Genomic DNA, 18,138 nt, shown 5'->3' on the forward strand with positions numbered 1-18,138 from the left:
ATATATATATATATCTGTGTGTGTGTGTGTGTGTGTTCTCGGTGAAGGAATATAAAATTTATTTTTTCTAAGCTAAGGAAAGGGAGAAGAAGGAAGAGGTAGAGGAGCAATTCAAGATGTGGAAAGCTAGCAGAGGCGCCATCTTCTGTAGATTAACATGCCATGCTTTCCAATTTTTTTGAGGTCAATTTTTTTGCTATATCTTTTAGCTTACAATCATCTTTCATCTTATCCGCTCAATGTTATTTAAACAAGTATTTTTTGAGTCTTCAAGAACTCCCTTGATTTAGTTTAAGCTTGTAGGACCTTGTCAACAAAGTCCACGGCTGTAATGAACTTCATATCCATTTTTTAGTTTTCATTATTATTCTCTATAAAACACTAAGCTATGCCCTTAGAAGCATTCAGGGTTGGAGGACAGTTTTCCATTAAAACCAGTTTGGGATCATGTATATATTTTAAAACAAGGTCATCGGTGCCCTTCGCTATTAGGTGTTATTATGTGGAGCTTGATTATTTTAATCAATTGGTCACACAAAATTCTCAGTTTTGTCGATTAAGTTTGATGGTGAATTTGTCAAGGGGTAAGGGGGGTGTCCCCCGGTGTTAGGTTTGGTGGCACTGTGGTAGCCTGAGTTTCACCCATCAATGTATTGTCCTCTTTGGCCTTGTGGCCTCACAGTTTTGCCCAATTGGTATAAATTCCTAGGAGGTTACCCATCTTAAGAAGTTTCTAAGACAAGCACAGTTAACGGTGTAGTTTCTCCACTGTGGCACCGAAAGATGCCTCGATATAGAGTTCAACTTCATTCTACTTAATGGTTTTCACATTTACTTCCCCTAATTTTTTTTTACCATGCTCAGCGCCCTAGTGCCTGGAAGGTAATGCCGCCGCGCCTAATGCAGTGTCAGAACACGAGAGCATGACACTCCAGCTCCTAGAGGGGAGTGTCGTAGCGCCCAAATGTAGCTCACTAATGTCTATACCAACAACGCCGAGTCTAGATTCAAAACCCAAGAGTGCAACAACACCCTTGATGCATAGCCCCAACGCCCATTAGAGTACTGTGGTGCTATATTGCGGCGTCTCGATCCTTGTAATTGATTTTTGGGCGATTTTATTTTTTTTCTTGCCTTTGTCGACGGGAGAAAAGTAGGATTTCAAGTTTTCTTTTGTGCAAAGGAGAGGAGTGTTCTGAAGTGTTCTAAAGTTTGAAGATGCTTGAGTGCGATATAATTTGTACAAATCTCTTCATTTTCTTCATAATGAATTTCTTGGTGTGGTGTGGCTTAATGATTTTTTTTCTCGTTATTTTGTTTTCATGTTAAATCTTGCGTTCTTTGTATTTTCTGTTGGTTTTTTATTCTGCGCGCTTCTATTTAAAGTTTTGCTTCGAATATCTCAAATCCATTTCCATAATTTCATTAATTTTTATCCAATATTAGGTTATTCACTTGATTGTCACTTGATGGTTAGTTCTATTGCAATTTACAACTTTCTGTCAACTTTAAATAGTATAATTAGGACTGCAGTGGAGCCTAGTATATTGCAGATTGGATTTGGCTTAGTAATATTTTAAGTTGTTCATGTTCTACTTAAGCTCGAGCCCAACTTTCACACGTATGTTCAAGATTGACTTGTCTAGATTTTCTTATTACTTGAACTTAATTTATATTTGATTTGTTTACTTCAATTGAACAAGTATTTAAACGAGTTAATAGATAAACCAAGTATTCAAATGAGTGTTTGAGTTTTCATATACAATTTTCAACATATGAGTTTACATATCTAACTAAATAGGCAATTGAATAAATTTTTAATTCATATTCAATTGTTTTGCATAATTAAATAAGAAAATATTTTATTTAAATATTTAAATTTTAATTCACTTATATCATTCGTAACTCGGGTCGTGGAAGAAGGGATTTTTGGGAAACAATGAACAGGAAAAAAAGGGCATGAACAAGCGAAACTCTGAAAAGAGAAAAAATGGGTTGAGAGCCTGAGGCCGAGGCTATTGAGTGCCGAGCAAATCATGATTCAAGAAAAGAGATTAAAGATATAAAATATTTTATAATTATTGTGAATTATTAAACTGTTTAATTAATAGATAGACATTAATTTAATAAACATATAATTTATAGATAATCCTAAAATCTTATTGATATAATAATATATTACAATTAAATATATAATTACATAAACTTTAGTTGATCTAATTTTATTTAAATAATATATCATATATAATACGAGTTATCATTGAACTTAATATTAAACATTTTATAAATTACTTGTAGAACAACGAACGAGTTTATTAGTGAATTTAAATAAATTTGGTGTTGTTCATGTTTAATTCATTTAATTTTCGATCTTTTAAAAAAATGTACAATCTTGTTATTTACTAATTTAAACAAACATCATCGGGTATTAATCAAGCCGGTTTAAGTTGTTCATTTACTACCCTAGGTATAATGCATTGCATAAGTGGCAAAGTAGGGTAAACACAATACTATTTCATGCATTTTTAAAGTTTCCAGTCTTATTTTCAACAACATTGCACTTCTTGTTTTAGTTATCAAATTCACTTGTGTTTATATATCTCACATTGATGAACATCTTAACTTTAAATATTCTGATAATCTGAATAATAGTTAGAGCAAGTTTTCTATTCTTATTAATTACATCACTATATTATTTTCTGATGTCCAAATTACTACTTGAGGTAAGTGTATAGGCATTAGTCAGCAGGCTATCCAAGTAAACAATGACATCAAGGATGATTAACTAATCTAACTTTGAATTTGAAATTTTGTTTAAACTTTAATAACTCTCAATTAGAAACTTTTATGTGTATAATAGCATTTTGTATTTTTTTTTGGTTTGTCGAAGACTGCCAATATTATTTTGAGGTTTGAGATGATTGTCTAACAAGACATGATTGGCAAAGGCACTTTTCTTTGAACAAAAAATTGATTTTGTAGATTTATCTAAGGCAATGTACTGGATGACTGTATTTTTTTGCAGCAAGGAGATACTTGTTGTTTAAATTCATAAAGGTTCAAGCCTTATTCTTCGTTTCTTAAAGGGAAAAGTGTCAAAATGATTGCCCGACTCTTTTGCAAGGAGCCATTTCAGTCTCAGAGTTAATCCCTAGATTTCTTTTTTAAATATGGGTTGAAATAGTCTCTAGTGAGGACTATTTTAGCTCCATTAGAAGAGTGTGGGGACTAATTTAGCACATTTATAAACTCCGGGACTAAAATGACCATATATAAGTAGTTAAGGAACTATTTTGGCACTTCACTCATTTCTTTACTTTAATAAAAAATGACATAAAAGAATGGTGGGTATGCTCACATGATATCTTCTCATGTTCTTAGAATATTTCTCGTGAGATGGAGAGCTACAAGGTATTTTCTGCTTGCTACCTAACGCTTTTTTTGTTTTCTGGTTTATTTTTTGATAGGTAACGATTACGGGAATTTTGGACTAATAACTGTAGAGTCTCTCTAGAGAAATATGGCCTCTGTGAGTGTGGCGCCATCATCAGGATTAAAAAATTCAGGTGGAAATAATGTTGCTGTGGATAGACTGCTGGAAGAGTTGGCTGATATGAAAATTAGAGATGAGAAGGTATTGAATGTTATCCAATTGTCCTGTTTATGCTATTTGATGTGTTGTCATTGACTTGAAGATAATGAATGAATTGTCGCAGGAAGTAGAAACAACGATAATTGATGGAAATTCCACGGAGACGGGTCATATAATTGTAACCACCATAGGTGGTCGAAATGGACAGCCTAAACAGGTGAATCTTAGGTTGTGAAGTTAGCTTATGAACTAAAATTTCAATATGGTAATGATAGTGATGTTGACGAGTATTTTGAATTTTATAATTTTTCATAGATATTTGAGCTATTTTATCTTCTAGATTTTATTATTTTCTTGAAGTTATTCTAGTTAATATCTTTAAGTTTGTTAGTAATTTGTTTGTCTTTTTAGTAGTTTGTTATCAATTTGTTAGCAATTTATTAATTTGTAGTTTTTAGTTATTCCATCTATAAATATGAGAAATACGAAATTATGTAGGATTGGTGTCGGGAATATATGCCTACATGCAAAATAATGTATATATATATGTGTGTGTGTGTGTATATATACTAGAGCACAAAACTCTCCCATTATTACAACCATTTTTGGCCAGCCTGTTTGCTGGTTGATTTCCTTCCCTGAGGATATGTGTTCAGATGACATTTGCTGATTTAGTTAAGAGGTAGATCTTCTTGATCCAGTGGATGAGCTGCCATGGGATGTTGAAGTTCTTTAGTAGGATCTGGATGAGTTGTAAGGCATCAGACTCCAATGTATGTATTTGAACTGTAATGATATTGGTAGCTTCAGGGCCCAGTAGACTGCAGTAGATTCAGTCTCTAAGGCATTGTTGGTAGCCATTGGTGATTGAAAGAACCAAAGACAATTTCCATTGTGATCTCTGCAAACACCTCCAATTCTAGCAACAGCTTGAGAGAAACTTCCATCAGTGTTGATTTTAACCCATGGTTGAGCAGGCCTTCTCCATATCACTTTTGTATTACATGTGTCTTTAGTGAACCAGCCTTCCAATAAGTTTGAGGGAAAATTATCCTGATTCTAGTTATATAGGAGATGCTGTTGGTATAGATAACCACCTTTAATACAGTCAGATTTTCATGTTTAGCCTCGTTTCTTGCCATCCTTAAGAACCATACAACGATTAGGGGGATGTATTGTTGTTGTTGCTCCTTTTAGCCATTCCAGCATTCTTCTATTCTTACCCAATTGTAACCCATAGATCTCAACCTCAGAACTTTACGGGTTTTAGTCCAAACAACTCTATAAGTTTTGCAAGTGATAAATAGGTGATTTAGGCTCTCCTCCTCCTGATGATAGCATAGGTGATAGCATAGGTAACATCTTGAAGCACCTCTCAGCCCCTTCAATTTGAGGATGTCATCTGTAGGTAAGAACCTTTTGAACAACTTCTAGCAGAAAATAAATATTGAAGGTGTTAACACTTTGTCCCAGATTAATTTGCCCTAGCTCACCTCTTGCCATCGAAGGTAAATCTGAAAATGAACTTGTTTATAGATTGGCTAGCAGGATTTTTTAGGATGATTCTGTCTGATTTTCCAGGGTCTATTAGAATTGCTATATATATATATATATATATATAGTTAAATGGAATGAAATATCAGGTAACCTTTCGGGTCCTATAAATCCTTGGCCACCACAAACAATCCACCTATCATTTTAGTGTGTGCACAATAATATAGTAAAGAGATTACACAAAAATGCTTATTAATACTTAAAATCTTTCAGGATGTGAGAACTGCACTTTGTGACAACTGATCACTTAGACAAGAACCTCCTAAAAACTAGCTCACCCACAACTTACATAGCAAAGGACTATATGTTGACTTCAAAGAGTACATCGAAATTCAACATATAAAATTAATTATAATGTATACTAAAAGTAATATATTCTTTTCTTGGTGGATTGGGAAAATTACAATCACGTTATTTTATTTTAGGCTGATTGATATCAACAATAGTGCCACTTGCTAAAATATTGAGCTGAAAAGTTGTATTGATTCTCCCTTGATACATTCAATATTAATATCAAATATTGATAATTCATCCTGTCAGGAAGCAAATATTTGTTTAGAGGCTAAATTTGTAACATCTTTAAAAATAAATAATTTTGATGTGCTACAGTTAATTCTTAGACAAAATTCAGTATTTAAAAGATATCTTTAAATTTATAAATAGATTTAACGATAACAGACATTTCTAACTTGATAGTATAATATTTAGATTGATTAGAATTCCATCGTCGAATCTAACAAGTCCTTAAGAACGGGATAATTTTTATTTTAATATGCCATCATATCCAATATTTGAGGCATCAATCTCAACAATTTTTAAACTGGATGGTTTTGCTGGATTAATATAAGGTAAATTTATTAGTTATTTTTTATTTTTTCAATGTCTTAGTATGAATAAAGGCAATTTTATGACAAAAGAATAAAAATATGATCTCTTGAATGAAAAAAAAAAAAAAATAGAAGATATACTCTTTCGAATACTGCAGCAATGTATCATTTAGTAATAAACATTTTATAACATTTTACTGGTACCTATGAAGATAGTGGTGAACAAATCATATTACTCTTACAAAAACTTAGATGTTCGACTCTTAACTCATTTTGGTACAAGTATGTTTCCTTAGGATGTTAATGAATCTACCTAAAGCTAGGGGTGTAAAAAATTGACTCGACACGCCAACTCGACTTGAACTCGACTATAAAAAATCCGGGTGGGTTCGGGTTAAATATCCCAATCCGTTTAATTTTTCAGGTCAGGCTCAGGTTGACTCGTCAACTCAAAAATGACCCGCCAACTCTAAATTGACTTGAAATCGATCCGCCAACCTGGAATTGATCCAAAATTGACTCAAAATTGATTCGATTTTAACTCGAATAGTTGTTATTTATCACGTTAAATGGGATATTTAGGTCATTTCGGATTGGCATGTTGAAAACAAGTCAGGATTTTGACCTGAATAATAATCGGGTTGGGTTCAGGTCGAAAATATTGTGTCGGCATGGTGCTTGCTTTTTTGGTTATTTTTTCATCAATTTAGATTTTCTGTTTATTTCCTTTTCTTCAATTTGTAATTTTGTTGAAGGTAAATGTTGTGCATTGCATTTGATATTTAAAGCTTAAGGTTGTATCATGATATCTTCTAGACATAAATTGATATGATGTTAAGTCAGTTAAGAAGGTAATGAAACACCATTAGGTTAGTATGATTCTGGAAAATTTTAATATAATTAGTGGAGTTGTATTATTAAATTTGGGAAGTGCAATCCTAGTGTATTTTTATGTTGAATAGATAACTTTGAAATTTTTTTTGAATGCTATAAATATTTTTTCCTTGGAACTTTAAATCCCCAGTAATGAAAGTATCTCAACTTAACACCGGATTAAAGAGTAAAGTTTTAGAAAAAAAATAATAAGGCTGTTTCAAATATTTCGATGAAGTTTTGCTATAATAATCCACTTTGTTTGACTTGTTGTTCCACCTTATAAAACTTTATTTAACAATACATGATCATTTTAATTGAATATGATAACTTGTGTGATTGCATATCTTTTTTGCCTTGAAGGTCTTAAATAAGAATCTAAGCATGAATTTACTTTTCTCTGGAGACAATATTCAAGACTTTTAACAGAGCTTGAGAGTTTGAAAAGTATTATAATTACTCTTTTGTGAAGACTGTTATGATTAACTTTTTTAAGGAGCAAATTCTTACATCTTAATTGAAGTATTTTAAGCACACATCAATAGTACACATGAACATTCAAAATATTGTATGGTTAAATTTGGCCTATTTAAAAAATTATAGATCAGCATTAGTTTTTAAATGTTGAATTAGAATCAGAAAAATGATTGACAATAGCAACATGATTTTTTTAAGCTTGAATGTACTTTGAAGTTTATGTTATAATATTTTTCTTGAATCTAAAATTGAGTAAATGCTAAAAGTCGAATCTAACTTTAATCTGAGTTCATATTTGAATCTTAAATATAATTTGAGCTAACTAATAGTATAGTTTTTGAGGCATTATTTGTTGATATTATTCTCATGATGAATGACCGTATTGATATTGATCTTATTTTACTTTTGGTTTCTAGATTTATGAATTCATAAAAGAGAACTTATGAATTCATAAAAGAGAACCGATAGGAAAAGTCAAACTGCTTTGATGTATAATAGATTTATTGATTGTATTTTCCTTAAAAAAAATTAAAATTAGAATTTCATTTACTTTATTGAATGCAAGACTAAAATATTTTAACATATTAATCATTAAATAATGTTTTTTATTTTTTAAATGAAGAATTAATCCATATGTTAGACATATACTTGCAAAGTTTGCCTGTATTTGGAAAAAAAAATTAATGGAATCTAAGAAATATTAGTTTTTAGTTTCTTTTATTTATTTCCTCTATTGGAATTAATTTTATTAGGAATCATATAAATATTCTTTTCATTACTCATACATGCATTATGCTATTGTATTATCCATTGGTCATTATGCATGCATGAAAATATTTGAACATTTAATATGATTATGAAAATTATAATTCTACTATTTTATGAATAAAAAAATGTGAAATTCATGGCCAGATGACACAATAATAATTTGCCTGAATTTTGAAAGGTTTTTTATAGAAGCCCCTAAAAATTTAATTGGTACGGAAATCATATTAAGTTTTAAAATGAATACTTATGAGTTGGAAATCCCATAAAATTTTAGCATTAATCTAGTTTAGATGTATTTGACTTTCTATTATGAGTTCTCAAGCCATGCTTTCGATTTTTCTTTCTACCTCTTTTAAGTCATGTCTAACACGTCATTCATATAATTCCTAGACATTCACACTAATCTTGTTTTTTAAAATTTTGCTGATTAAAGTGGATGCACTACAGATTTTGGATACCAAAGCTATCTTTTAAAGTTGAGAAGCACATCGATAGGTCATGATTCATATATATTTCTAAAAGAAGTTTAACAATTATGCTCAAATTTATTGGAAGTCTATCACTAAACAATTTATTGGAGTCAAATGTTACAATCTTGGTTGAATGGATTTGTACATATATTCTAAAATTTTATTTTATAATAAATAATTTATTTTTTAGTCTTGTAAATTTTATTATTTAGGTAGGGTTATTCTAGGGTTTAGGGTTGATACTAAGATTTTTAATATTATAAATGCTTATGCTCCTCAAGTAGGTTTAGATACAGAGTTAAAAGATAAATTTCGGAATGACTTAGAAGACTTAATATAAACGATACCTCTTGAATAAAAAATTTTTATTGGAGGAGATTTAAATGAACATGTCGGTAGAGTGGTAGAAGATTTCAGAAATACTCATGGTGGCCACGGTCACGGTTTTGGAGTAGAAGAAGGTAAAACTATTTTAGATTTTGCTTTAGTGTATGATTTTGTTATTACTAGTACTTTATTCAGTACTTTATTCAAGAAGAGATGAGCATCTTATTACTTATAAGAGTGAATCTAATAAAACACAAATTGATTATTTTCTTACGAGAAGAAGAGATCGTCGAGATTGTAAAGATTGTAAGGTCATTCCAAGTGACAATTTAAGTACCCAACATCGTTTATTAGTTCTAGATTTTAAGATGAAGAGTTGTAAAATAAAGAGTACTAAGACTCATCATCGTTGAGTTAGATGAGGGAACCTAAAAGACAAACAAAATTATTTTTATGAGTAAAATTCAAGATTTCAAAATTTGGGATGTTCTTGAAGAAACAAATGTTATGTGGGATAAAGTAACAAACACTATTAAACAAGTAACAAAAGATGTGCTTGGAGAATCAAAAGAAAGTTTTTATAAATAAAAATAGTTGGTGGTGAAATTATACTGTGCAAGAAAAGATAAAATTTAAGAAGTTATGTTATAAAAATTAGTTTAAATGTAAAAGCTTAGAGAACTGAAAAAAATATCAAATAACCTACAAAGAGTCTAAAAGAACAATCTGTGACACTAAAAAATTTATTTTTAATGATCTTTATAATATATTAGATATGAAGGAGGGTGAAAAATATATATATAAATTAGTCAAACAAAGAGTGAAGAAAAGTAAAGATTTAACTCAAGTAAAGTGTATTAAAGATGAAAATCAAAAAGTACTTTTCTTAGAAAAAGATATTCAATATAAGTGGGTGAGTTATTTTGATAAATTTTTTAATGAAGTTTCTGAAAATACGATCGATTTTAGTGATCTTAATATCATTAATAGTAATAATAAATTTTATTTTTACCGTTGCATTAGTAACAAGAAAGTTGAGGAGGCTTTAAAGAAATTCAATGGTGGAAATTAGTAGGGTATGTGATATCCCTATTAAAGTATGAAAATATCTAGGAGATATGAGAGTTTCTAGGCTTACTAAACTCTTCAATATTATTTTAAAATCTTAAAAGAGGCCCGAGGAGTGGAGGAAGAGTATTTTGGCCCCCAGTCTTAAGAATAAAGAGGATGTACAAAAGTGTGCAAATTAGAGAGAAATTAAGTTAATGTCATACTTTAAAATTATATGAGGGTAATTGAACATATTGTAATTGAACATAAGTCAATGCGCTATACAAAGATTTCTCATTATTAGTTTGGATTTAAGCCGGGTATGTCTACTATGGAAGCTATAAATTGATTTAGAGATTTGATGGAGAAGTACAAAGAGAGTGAGGAGGACCTACATATGATTTTTATTGATTTAGAAAAAACTTACAATAAGGTTCCAAGAGAAGTTTTTTGGAGAGTTCTAGAAACGAAAGGTGTTGATATGACTTATATTCTAGTCATTAAAGATATGTATACTAGAGTTGTTACTTTTGTTCGAAGAGGAGGATTAACCAAGTATTTTCCTTTTTCAGTTGTATTACATTAGGGATCTGCTTTAAGCTCATATCCTTTTGCTTTAGTTATGGATGCTCTTACTGGACATATACAGGAGGATGTACCTTGGTGGATGCTTTTTGCTGATGATATCCTTCTTGTGGATGAGACTAGAGGAGTTTAGGAAAAACTTTAATTATGGAGTTCTATATTTAGTAGCTTTAGTGACGGAAGTGTGAATTAAGGTGATCAAATTATTAAAATGTGTGAACGATTTAGATATCTTGGGTCCGCTGTTCAAAGTGATGGTGATATAGATGGGGATGTTAATAGTAGAATTCAAAGTTGGTTGGTTGATGGTTGGTTGAAGTGGAGGAAAGTGGAGGAATGCTTCGGGCCTTTTGTGTGATAGAAACGTATTGTTTAGACTAAAAGGAAAATTTTTAAGATGGTGGTAAGATCTGCAATGCTCTATGGCGCTGGACGCTGGATGTTGGCCTTTAGTTGGCCTTTAAAATGGAAGCATAATAATAAGTTAAGTGTTGCAGAGATGAGAATGATTAGGTGGATGAGTGCCTTTACTCTTAGAGACAAAATGCTAAATGAATATATTCGTGATAGGGTTGGTGTTGCTCCTGTGACAGACAAAATTAGAGAAAGTCGTCTTAGATGGTTTGGTCACATTAAACGTCGACCATCTGATGATCTGATTAAGAGAGTAGATGTTTTAGATTTGACTTGTGTTAAAAAAGGCAGAGGTAGACCTAGGAAGACTTGGGCTTATTGTATAAAAAATGTTCTTAATTTACTAGAACTAAATGAAAATATGACTGTAAATAGGACACAATGGAGAAAAATGATTCATGTAGCCGACCCCACGTAGTGGGATTAAGGCTATGTTGTTGTTGTTGTCGTTAGGGTTATTCTAGTCAATATCATTGAGTTTTTTAGAAATTTATTTGAATTTGTTAGCAAATTATTAGTTTGTTAATAGCTTCTTTGCAATTTTTTAGATTTTTAGTATTCGAAAATTTCTTAATAGTTTGTTCTTTCAATCTATAAATACAAGAGTTCAGTGTCATGGATGCTCTTCTTCATCAATCTCAAGATTTTGATTATTGATCAACTATGAGGCCTGAGGTCCTAAGGAAATCTAAAAGAGGTTATTTTCTATTATGAGGCCATAGAATATTTAGTTGTATTGATTGTATGGTTTTTGAATATTCATCAAAGATAGCTCCATTGTTTCTTTTTCTAATTGCTTGCGTCCTTTGAATAATTTTTCATACTTTTTGCACGATTTTTCACATCTTGTATTTAATTTGCGTAGAAATTTCATAAATAGCTTTCATGAGTTTGCTATATATATTATTTTTCATATTGGTATGGTGCAGAGAGGTGTTTGTTATCATGTATGACTTCTAACATCTCATAGCAAGCGCTTGTGCTTATGCTGTGTTAATTCTGATATTGGTCTATTTATCTTATTCTGCAGACCGTAAGCTACATGGCAGAACATTCTGTAGGGCATGGTTCATTTGGAGTAGTTTTCCAGGTTGTTTAACAGAACTTTCGGGCTTGGTTGGGACCAATTTTGTTAGGAAGATTTACATACATACCGCTTAATTTCTATATATTTACATATCTTACACCTAAACTTCAATTTTTACTTATATGCCTCCTTATCTATGAATGGAAAGGTGTATTTCACTTTTTAGAAGTTAAAATAGATGTACTTTTGATGTGATATGAAATAATTGGTGGTATAAATGAAAAAAGTGAATCTTAGGTGTTAAATATGTAAATAAATAGGAGTGTGGTGGTATGTTTGTAAATGCCCCCATTTTGTTTTTTGTTATTATTATTATTATTATTATTTTTGTTTTTAAAAAGTGTTTGTTTAGCATGTTTTTTTTTGTGTTTTTATATATATATATATTGTTTCTAAAAGCAAATTAACATAATTTTTAATATAATAATACTTTATTCAAATAGTCAAACATATTTTATTTCAAATTAGTGCATAAACAATGCAAAATAAAAAACAAAAGTGATCCAAAACGGCCCCTTGCCTTCTTTGTTTGTTGGTTTGTTTTTAACTATGTTCGTTCAATCTGCGCTGCTTTGAAATCCCTCACATATTTAGGCTAAGTGTTTGGAGACTGGTGAAACTGTCGCTATAAAAAAGGTTCTTCAAGACAAGAGATACAAGAACCGTGAAATGCAGACGATGCGGCTTCTTGATCACCCAAATGTCGTCTCTTTGAAACATTGCTTCTTCTCAACAACCGAGAAGGATGAGCTGTACCTTAATTTGGTCCTCGAATATGTTCCAGAAACTGTTCATCGTGTTATCAAGCACTACAACAAAATGAAGCAGCGAATGCCATTGATATATGTGAAGCTGTATATGTACCAGGTGAGCGCTTGTTCTTCCCTGTAGTCCTGGATTTTCCTCTAATCTTTTCCTTGTTCTATTATTATTATTATTATTATTATTATTATTATTTTTGTTGACAGATCTGTAGAGCATTGGCTTACATACACGGCAGCATCGGTGTTTGCCATAGAGACATTAAGCCTCAGAATCTTCTGGTGCGTTTCCTCCCTCCCTCTCTCTTAAAGAAATATGAAGCCTTGCATGCTAGAAATACAATTTCATCGAAGCTCATAGCTTAAGAAAAGTTTTAGATTTGTGGGCTCCGAATATTATGGCCGATCCCTGGGAACATTGCATTTATTTTAGTTTTGTTTGTTGAGAGAGCTTTGTAGGCCAAATTTTCAGAAGACATATTAGATTATAGGTAAGACACTACCTAGAAATTTTGCTCTCATTTTGCAAGGACTATTTGATCTAGGGTTCGAGGTTTCCCATTGGAGCAAGCCCTTATGGTTAATTACCCCTCCCGTTGACGGGAGAACACTTTCGATTTAGGCTAGTCATTAATAGTTGAGTAATCAATATACAATAATAGCAGATTGAGGATTTTAAATTATAAAATTTATCACTTGAAGCTTAAAGCAGATGGTGATAGAATGAAAATAAAACCCGATAAAGATCCCATGGTTACGTCATCCCAAGCTCTCATGGCCCCTGATCTACGTAGTCAGAGGAGGTAGTCGACCCAAATTGATAGAAAGATTCTTATCAGTAGTCATGTGTTGCATCGTCCAAGAGATCGTTGTAGATCTTGGGTGGATTTTTGTCCAAGGGAATAAATTTAAGTTGACCTTAGCTAACAGAAGGCTTTATGTCAATCAATTGTACTCTTATGATTCACAACTCAAAGGGTAGAAAATTGTTCGGGAACATACAGGCTGGGCCATGACCATATTATAATGTTGTCATTTGGTGGCAACCACACAGTCGGAGGGCTCTGGTCATAATCACTATTTTTTAGTATCATTTGACGGCAGAACCACGTGGACAGAGGATTCGGGCCACGTCCTTACTTCTGGTACACAATGTATTAGAATTTCCTTAGACTTTTTAATACACCCGCCCTCTCCCATCTTGATCTGATATTGTGCTCTGGTAACCAATGTATTACTGCCCAATTTTCGCCCAGTTTAAACAATGAAAATTTAATCTATACCTGGACTGCTTATCGACCCCTTTCAATTTAATTAATGACAGTGTGTTAAATTCTACATGGCCAAATAAGGTGTTAATTCTATGCAGATATTTTCCGCAATGAGCTAATGTTATTTGGGCACAGCATGGACATGGCTGCCATATGATTGGACATAGGAACTTAGCAAACTAGAAAAACTAGGTCTTCTAAGGCAGAAATTAATTTGTTTGAAGTATCTAGAAAATTAAAAATATAAAAAAAGCATTAATTAAATTACATGCTACCTTGAAAGAATCGATGGGAGCTATTGAGAAGGAGAAATTTAGTCTGCTACGTTGAAGTGCCATATTTATAACCCAATGACACTATCTAGACGTGCTTAAGAGGTATACAAGTTTCTCGTCATTCATAACAGATAAGACTTGCACAGCAAATGTTGTATGATAAGGTATTTTATCATATATGTATTTTGCAGTGTAAAACTGAGTCATTGTTAAGCTTTCTTAATGTTTTTTCATAGAACTCCCTCGGTTATTTGTGTTCATTGTTGATTGCTATGAGGCGAAGTGTCTTTTACCTCTACTGATGGTAGTACTCTTTATTAATAGGTGAACCCACATACACATCAGCTGAAACTATGCGACTTCGGCAGTGCAAAAGTTCTGGTATGCTTATGCTGATTCTTGTCTTATGGCAGATTATCATTTATTTGATGAATCAATATGGTTCATGAATCTGTATGTTTTCTGACTTCTAACAGATCAAAGGAGAGCCAAATATTTCATACATCTGCTCTAGGTACTATAGAGCTCCCGAGCTAATATTCGGCGCGACTGAATATACAACAGCCATTGACATTTGGTCTGCTGGTTGTGTTCTTGCCGAACTACTTTTAGGACAGGTTTGCAACTAATCTATATTTTTCTACAAAATTGTAAACATCTCATTTCCTTAACAATTTTAACAATTATTTTGCAATGACTTGCAGCCGCTTTTTCCTGGCGAGAGTGGAGTGGATCAGCTTGTTGAGATTATTAAGGTGGGCTACTCTCCCCATGTCACCTCATTCAGAGTTTAATCCTTTGCTTAGCTAAGTTAATTTTTTTAATTTATTTAGATTTTAGGCACCCCAACAAGGGAAGAAATAAAATGCATGAATCCAAATTATACTGAATTCAAGTTCCCTCAGATCAAAGCTCATCCATGGCATAAGGTATTTCCAGCATGTCTTAATTTTTTTGGGAAATTTACATACATACCACACAATTCTGATGTTGTTACATTTCAAACACCCAAGATATGATATTTACATTTATAACACATTAGTGTTAAAAGGTGTATTTCACTTTTATAAAGTTAGTAATAGTTAATGATTTGAGTGTTATGCATGTAATAGAAAAATTTTGGTGTTAAATATGTAAATATATAAAAATTATGTGGTATATATGTAAACATCTCTCAGTTTTTTTCATTCCAACATGATTATAATTGATGCTTTTTAAATGCTATAAGATCTTCCACAAAAGAATGCCGCCTGAAGCAGTTGATCTTGTCTCAAGGCTTCTCCAATACTCTCCTAGTCTTCGCTGCTCTGCTGTAAGTGCATCCGCTTGTGATGATGTCCTTCATTACTTTTTCTTTTTTTTTTTTGGAAAACTTTGTTTATTATTTTTATGCATTTTTCTTAATGCAGTTCGAGGCTTTAATTCATCCCTTCTTTGATGAGCTCCGCGATCCTAATACTAGATTACCAAATGGACGGTTTCTTCCCCCACTCTTTAACTTCAAGCCTCATGGTATGTTTATATTTTGGGCCATTTACATACATACCAGACCACACAATTCATATGTTTATATAACACCTAAACTTTAATATTTACATTCAATGCACTTAAATCTTTAACATCACATCAAAAGTACCGTTTACTAAATTCTTAAAATTCAAATGTATCTTTTTATGCATAAGTTTATAACATCAAGATGTTATAAATGTAAACATGTGTTAGATATGTAAATCCATAAGATTTGTGTTGTATGTGTGTAAGTTTCCCTTATATTTTCTATGAAGACTTTTGGTTAATGATATTCTAATATTCTAATAAACATTGATTCGAGTTAGGATTTATAATTATTGAATTATTTTGAAATGGGTGTTATATACAAGTTGATTTACTAGTTGAGAATGAACTTTATTTAGGGTCTTGTCGGTAAAAAAGGGAATTATTGAAGAAGTCTAGGTGTGTATTTGTAAAATATTGTAATACCCTATTTAAGCCCATGTTATGAATGTACAAGTGAGTTTTTTTGAACAATTCTTTCTTTATGGTATCAGAGCCTAATCTCTTCCATTAAAAGTGCTTCGATGTGAATGTTTTGTGAACGATGATAGACCATTACTAGGGAAGCTAAATCCTAGAGCTGTGAAAAGTGTGTTCATAGGTTATTCTGCTACTTAAAAGGGGCATGTCTGCTAGAGCTCGTTAGAGAAGAGACTGTTTGTGAGCATGAGCGTGTCATTTAGAGAAAAGCTGTGAAATGTGTGTTCATAGGTTATTCTGCTACTTAAAAGGGGCATGTCTGCTAGAGCCCGTCAGAGAAGAGACTGTTTGTGAGCATGAACGTGTCATTTAGAGAATTTGAACCGTATTACACCTAGGAAATGACCTCACCCTTTAGTGACTCGCCAGATACTTGAGATATGAGGCAAGGGGATGAGTAGCAATGGTGAGAGCCAGATATTGGAGATATGAGGCAAGGGGGTAAGTAGTAATGGTGAGAGAGTGGTACACGTGGGAGTAATACTTTGTCCTGGATGTGGGATGAATCAGTTGAGGAACTTGAATATGTGGAGAGTGAATTCAGAGGTGGTGGGATTCAGATTGAAAGTGAGCTAAAGTTGCATACTTGAAGAAGTAAGCAAAATGAGGGAACGGTGCCTGCAGTACCACTTGTGCCAGCTAGTTTCTTGTCACTGTCGGTCAACTTTTTCGATGGATTATTTGAAAATATGGATATTAAAATTTTTTTTTTTGAGATTTAATTTAAGTATAAAAGATATATATAGTTTGAGTTTTAAAAGTAGTATGTTTTAATTTTTGAAAAATGAAACCAAGGATCTCATTTGGATCTCATTAGTCCAATAGTTTGCATAATCGTGCTTGATATCGTGAATACTACACCATCCCGAAAGATAAGTGTAGATCTTGTAGATAGACACAATCCTGCAAACTAAAAGATTTGTGACATTCGTTTGGTCTGCGAACCTTTTATGTATGACCGACAAGTTCCCCTATTTAATACAAAGATTAAATAGTGTTTATTTTATCTGGGTTCCAAGTTCCCTATAGAGGCAAGCCCCTATAGTTAATTACATCTGAAATTACTGGGGTCACTTGAGAAAACTCTCGATAATGATCAGAGGTACTAGTCTTCATTCTAGTCTTCATGAATTAAAGGTTCAGGTTTTCAAGGTAGGACATGAAAAAAACAAATGGGGAGTGGCTCAAGTGAGAACAATCCTTTCAGGAGTCCAAAGGAATTAAAGGGTAGGGGATGTCACAGATTTTGAGGGAAATCCTCAGTGACCTCCCAAACTATCATACTGTGTGGCTGCATTTCATTTTAGAGACGATGTTAATTGACGATGTTAATTAAGTGTTTGATTCTGCCAATTTTATTATTTTGGGCTTACATATGCATAACACTCGATTATGCAAATAGCCTATGGAAATAAGAGGGTTTTGGTCGTGTCACACGACAACCTCGGAACCTAAGGCGGATTAGGACTTACGCTGCACAACATGGTTGTACATGAGCCTAACAAGAGAGTGGGCAAACTACCTCGAAATCCTATAGGTTGTTATGGTACTAAGAAGGGATAATGCTGAAGAAGATCCTCTTACTGCTCGGTCTGAATTTCCTCGCCGTGCTGCCCACAAAGTTGGCTCCAAGCTCCTGTCGTCGTGACGACTCCATGGTTTAAGTGTTTGAGATCGGTGATCTGTGCTTCACAGTTTTGGTGTCAATGTTTAGTTTTGTTTTGTTTCAGTTTTGGTTTCAGTACCGGTTTTGCATGCTTTGCATGCAGAATA

The 18,138-nt window shown here is 32.5% G+C and overlaps 1 protein-coding gene across 1 annotated transcript in view; it reads left to right on the forward strand.

The window, feature by feature from the left end:
- Positions 1-18,138, forward strand: part of LOC110031780 (shaggy-related protein kinase alpha-like) — a 40,708-nt gene that overhangs the window by 15,703 nt on the left and 6,867 nt on the right. The window contains exons 2-12 of the mRNA XM_020735178.1: positions 3,468-3,634; positions 3,717-3,809; positions 11,968-12,027; positions 12,619-12,891; positions 12,993-13,067; positions 14,656-14,712; positions 14,808-14,948; positions 15,036-15,086; positions 15,165-15,260; positions 15,560-15,643; positions 15,741-15,843. Coding sequence (XP_020590837.1) covers positions 3,521-3,634; positions 3,717-3,809; positions 11,968-12,027; positions 12,619-12,891; positions 12,993-13,067; positions 14,656-14,712; positions 14,808-14,948; positions 15,036-15,086; positions 15,165-15,260; positions 15,560-15,643; positions 15,741-15,843 — 1,147 coding nt within the window. The 5' untranslated portion in view covers positions 3,468-3,520. The remainder of the gene's footprint in view (positions 1-3,467; positions 3,635-3,716; positions 3,810-11,967; positions 12,028-12,618; positions 12,892-12,992; positions 13,068-14,655; positions 14,713-14,807; positions 14,949-15,035; positions 15,087-15,164; positions 15,261-15,559; positions 15,644-15,740; positions 15,844-18,138) is intronic.

Source organism: Phalaenopsis equestris, unplaced genomic scaffold, assembly GCF_001263595.1.
Source record: "Phalaenopsis equestris unplaced genomic scaffold, ASM126359v1 Scaffold000840, whole genome shotgun sequence".
Classification (NCBI taxonomy): domain Eukaryota; kingdom Viridiplantae; phylum Streptophyta; class Magnoliopsida; order Asparagales; family Orchidaceae; genus Phalaenopsis; species Phalaenopsis equestris.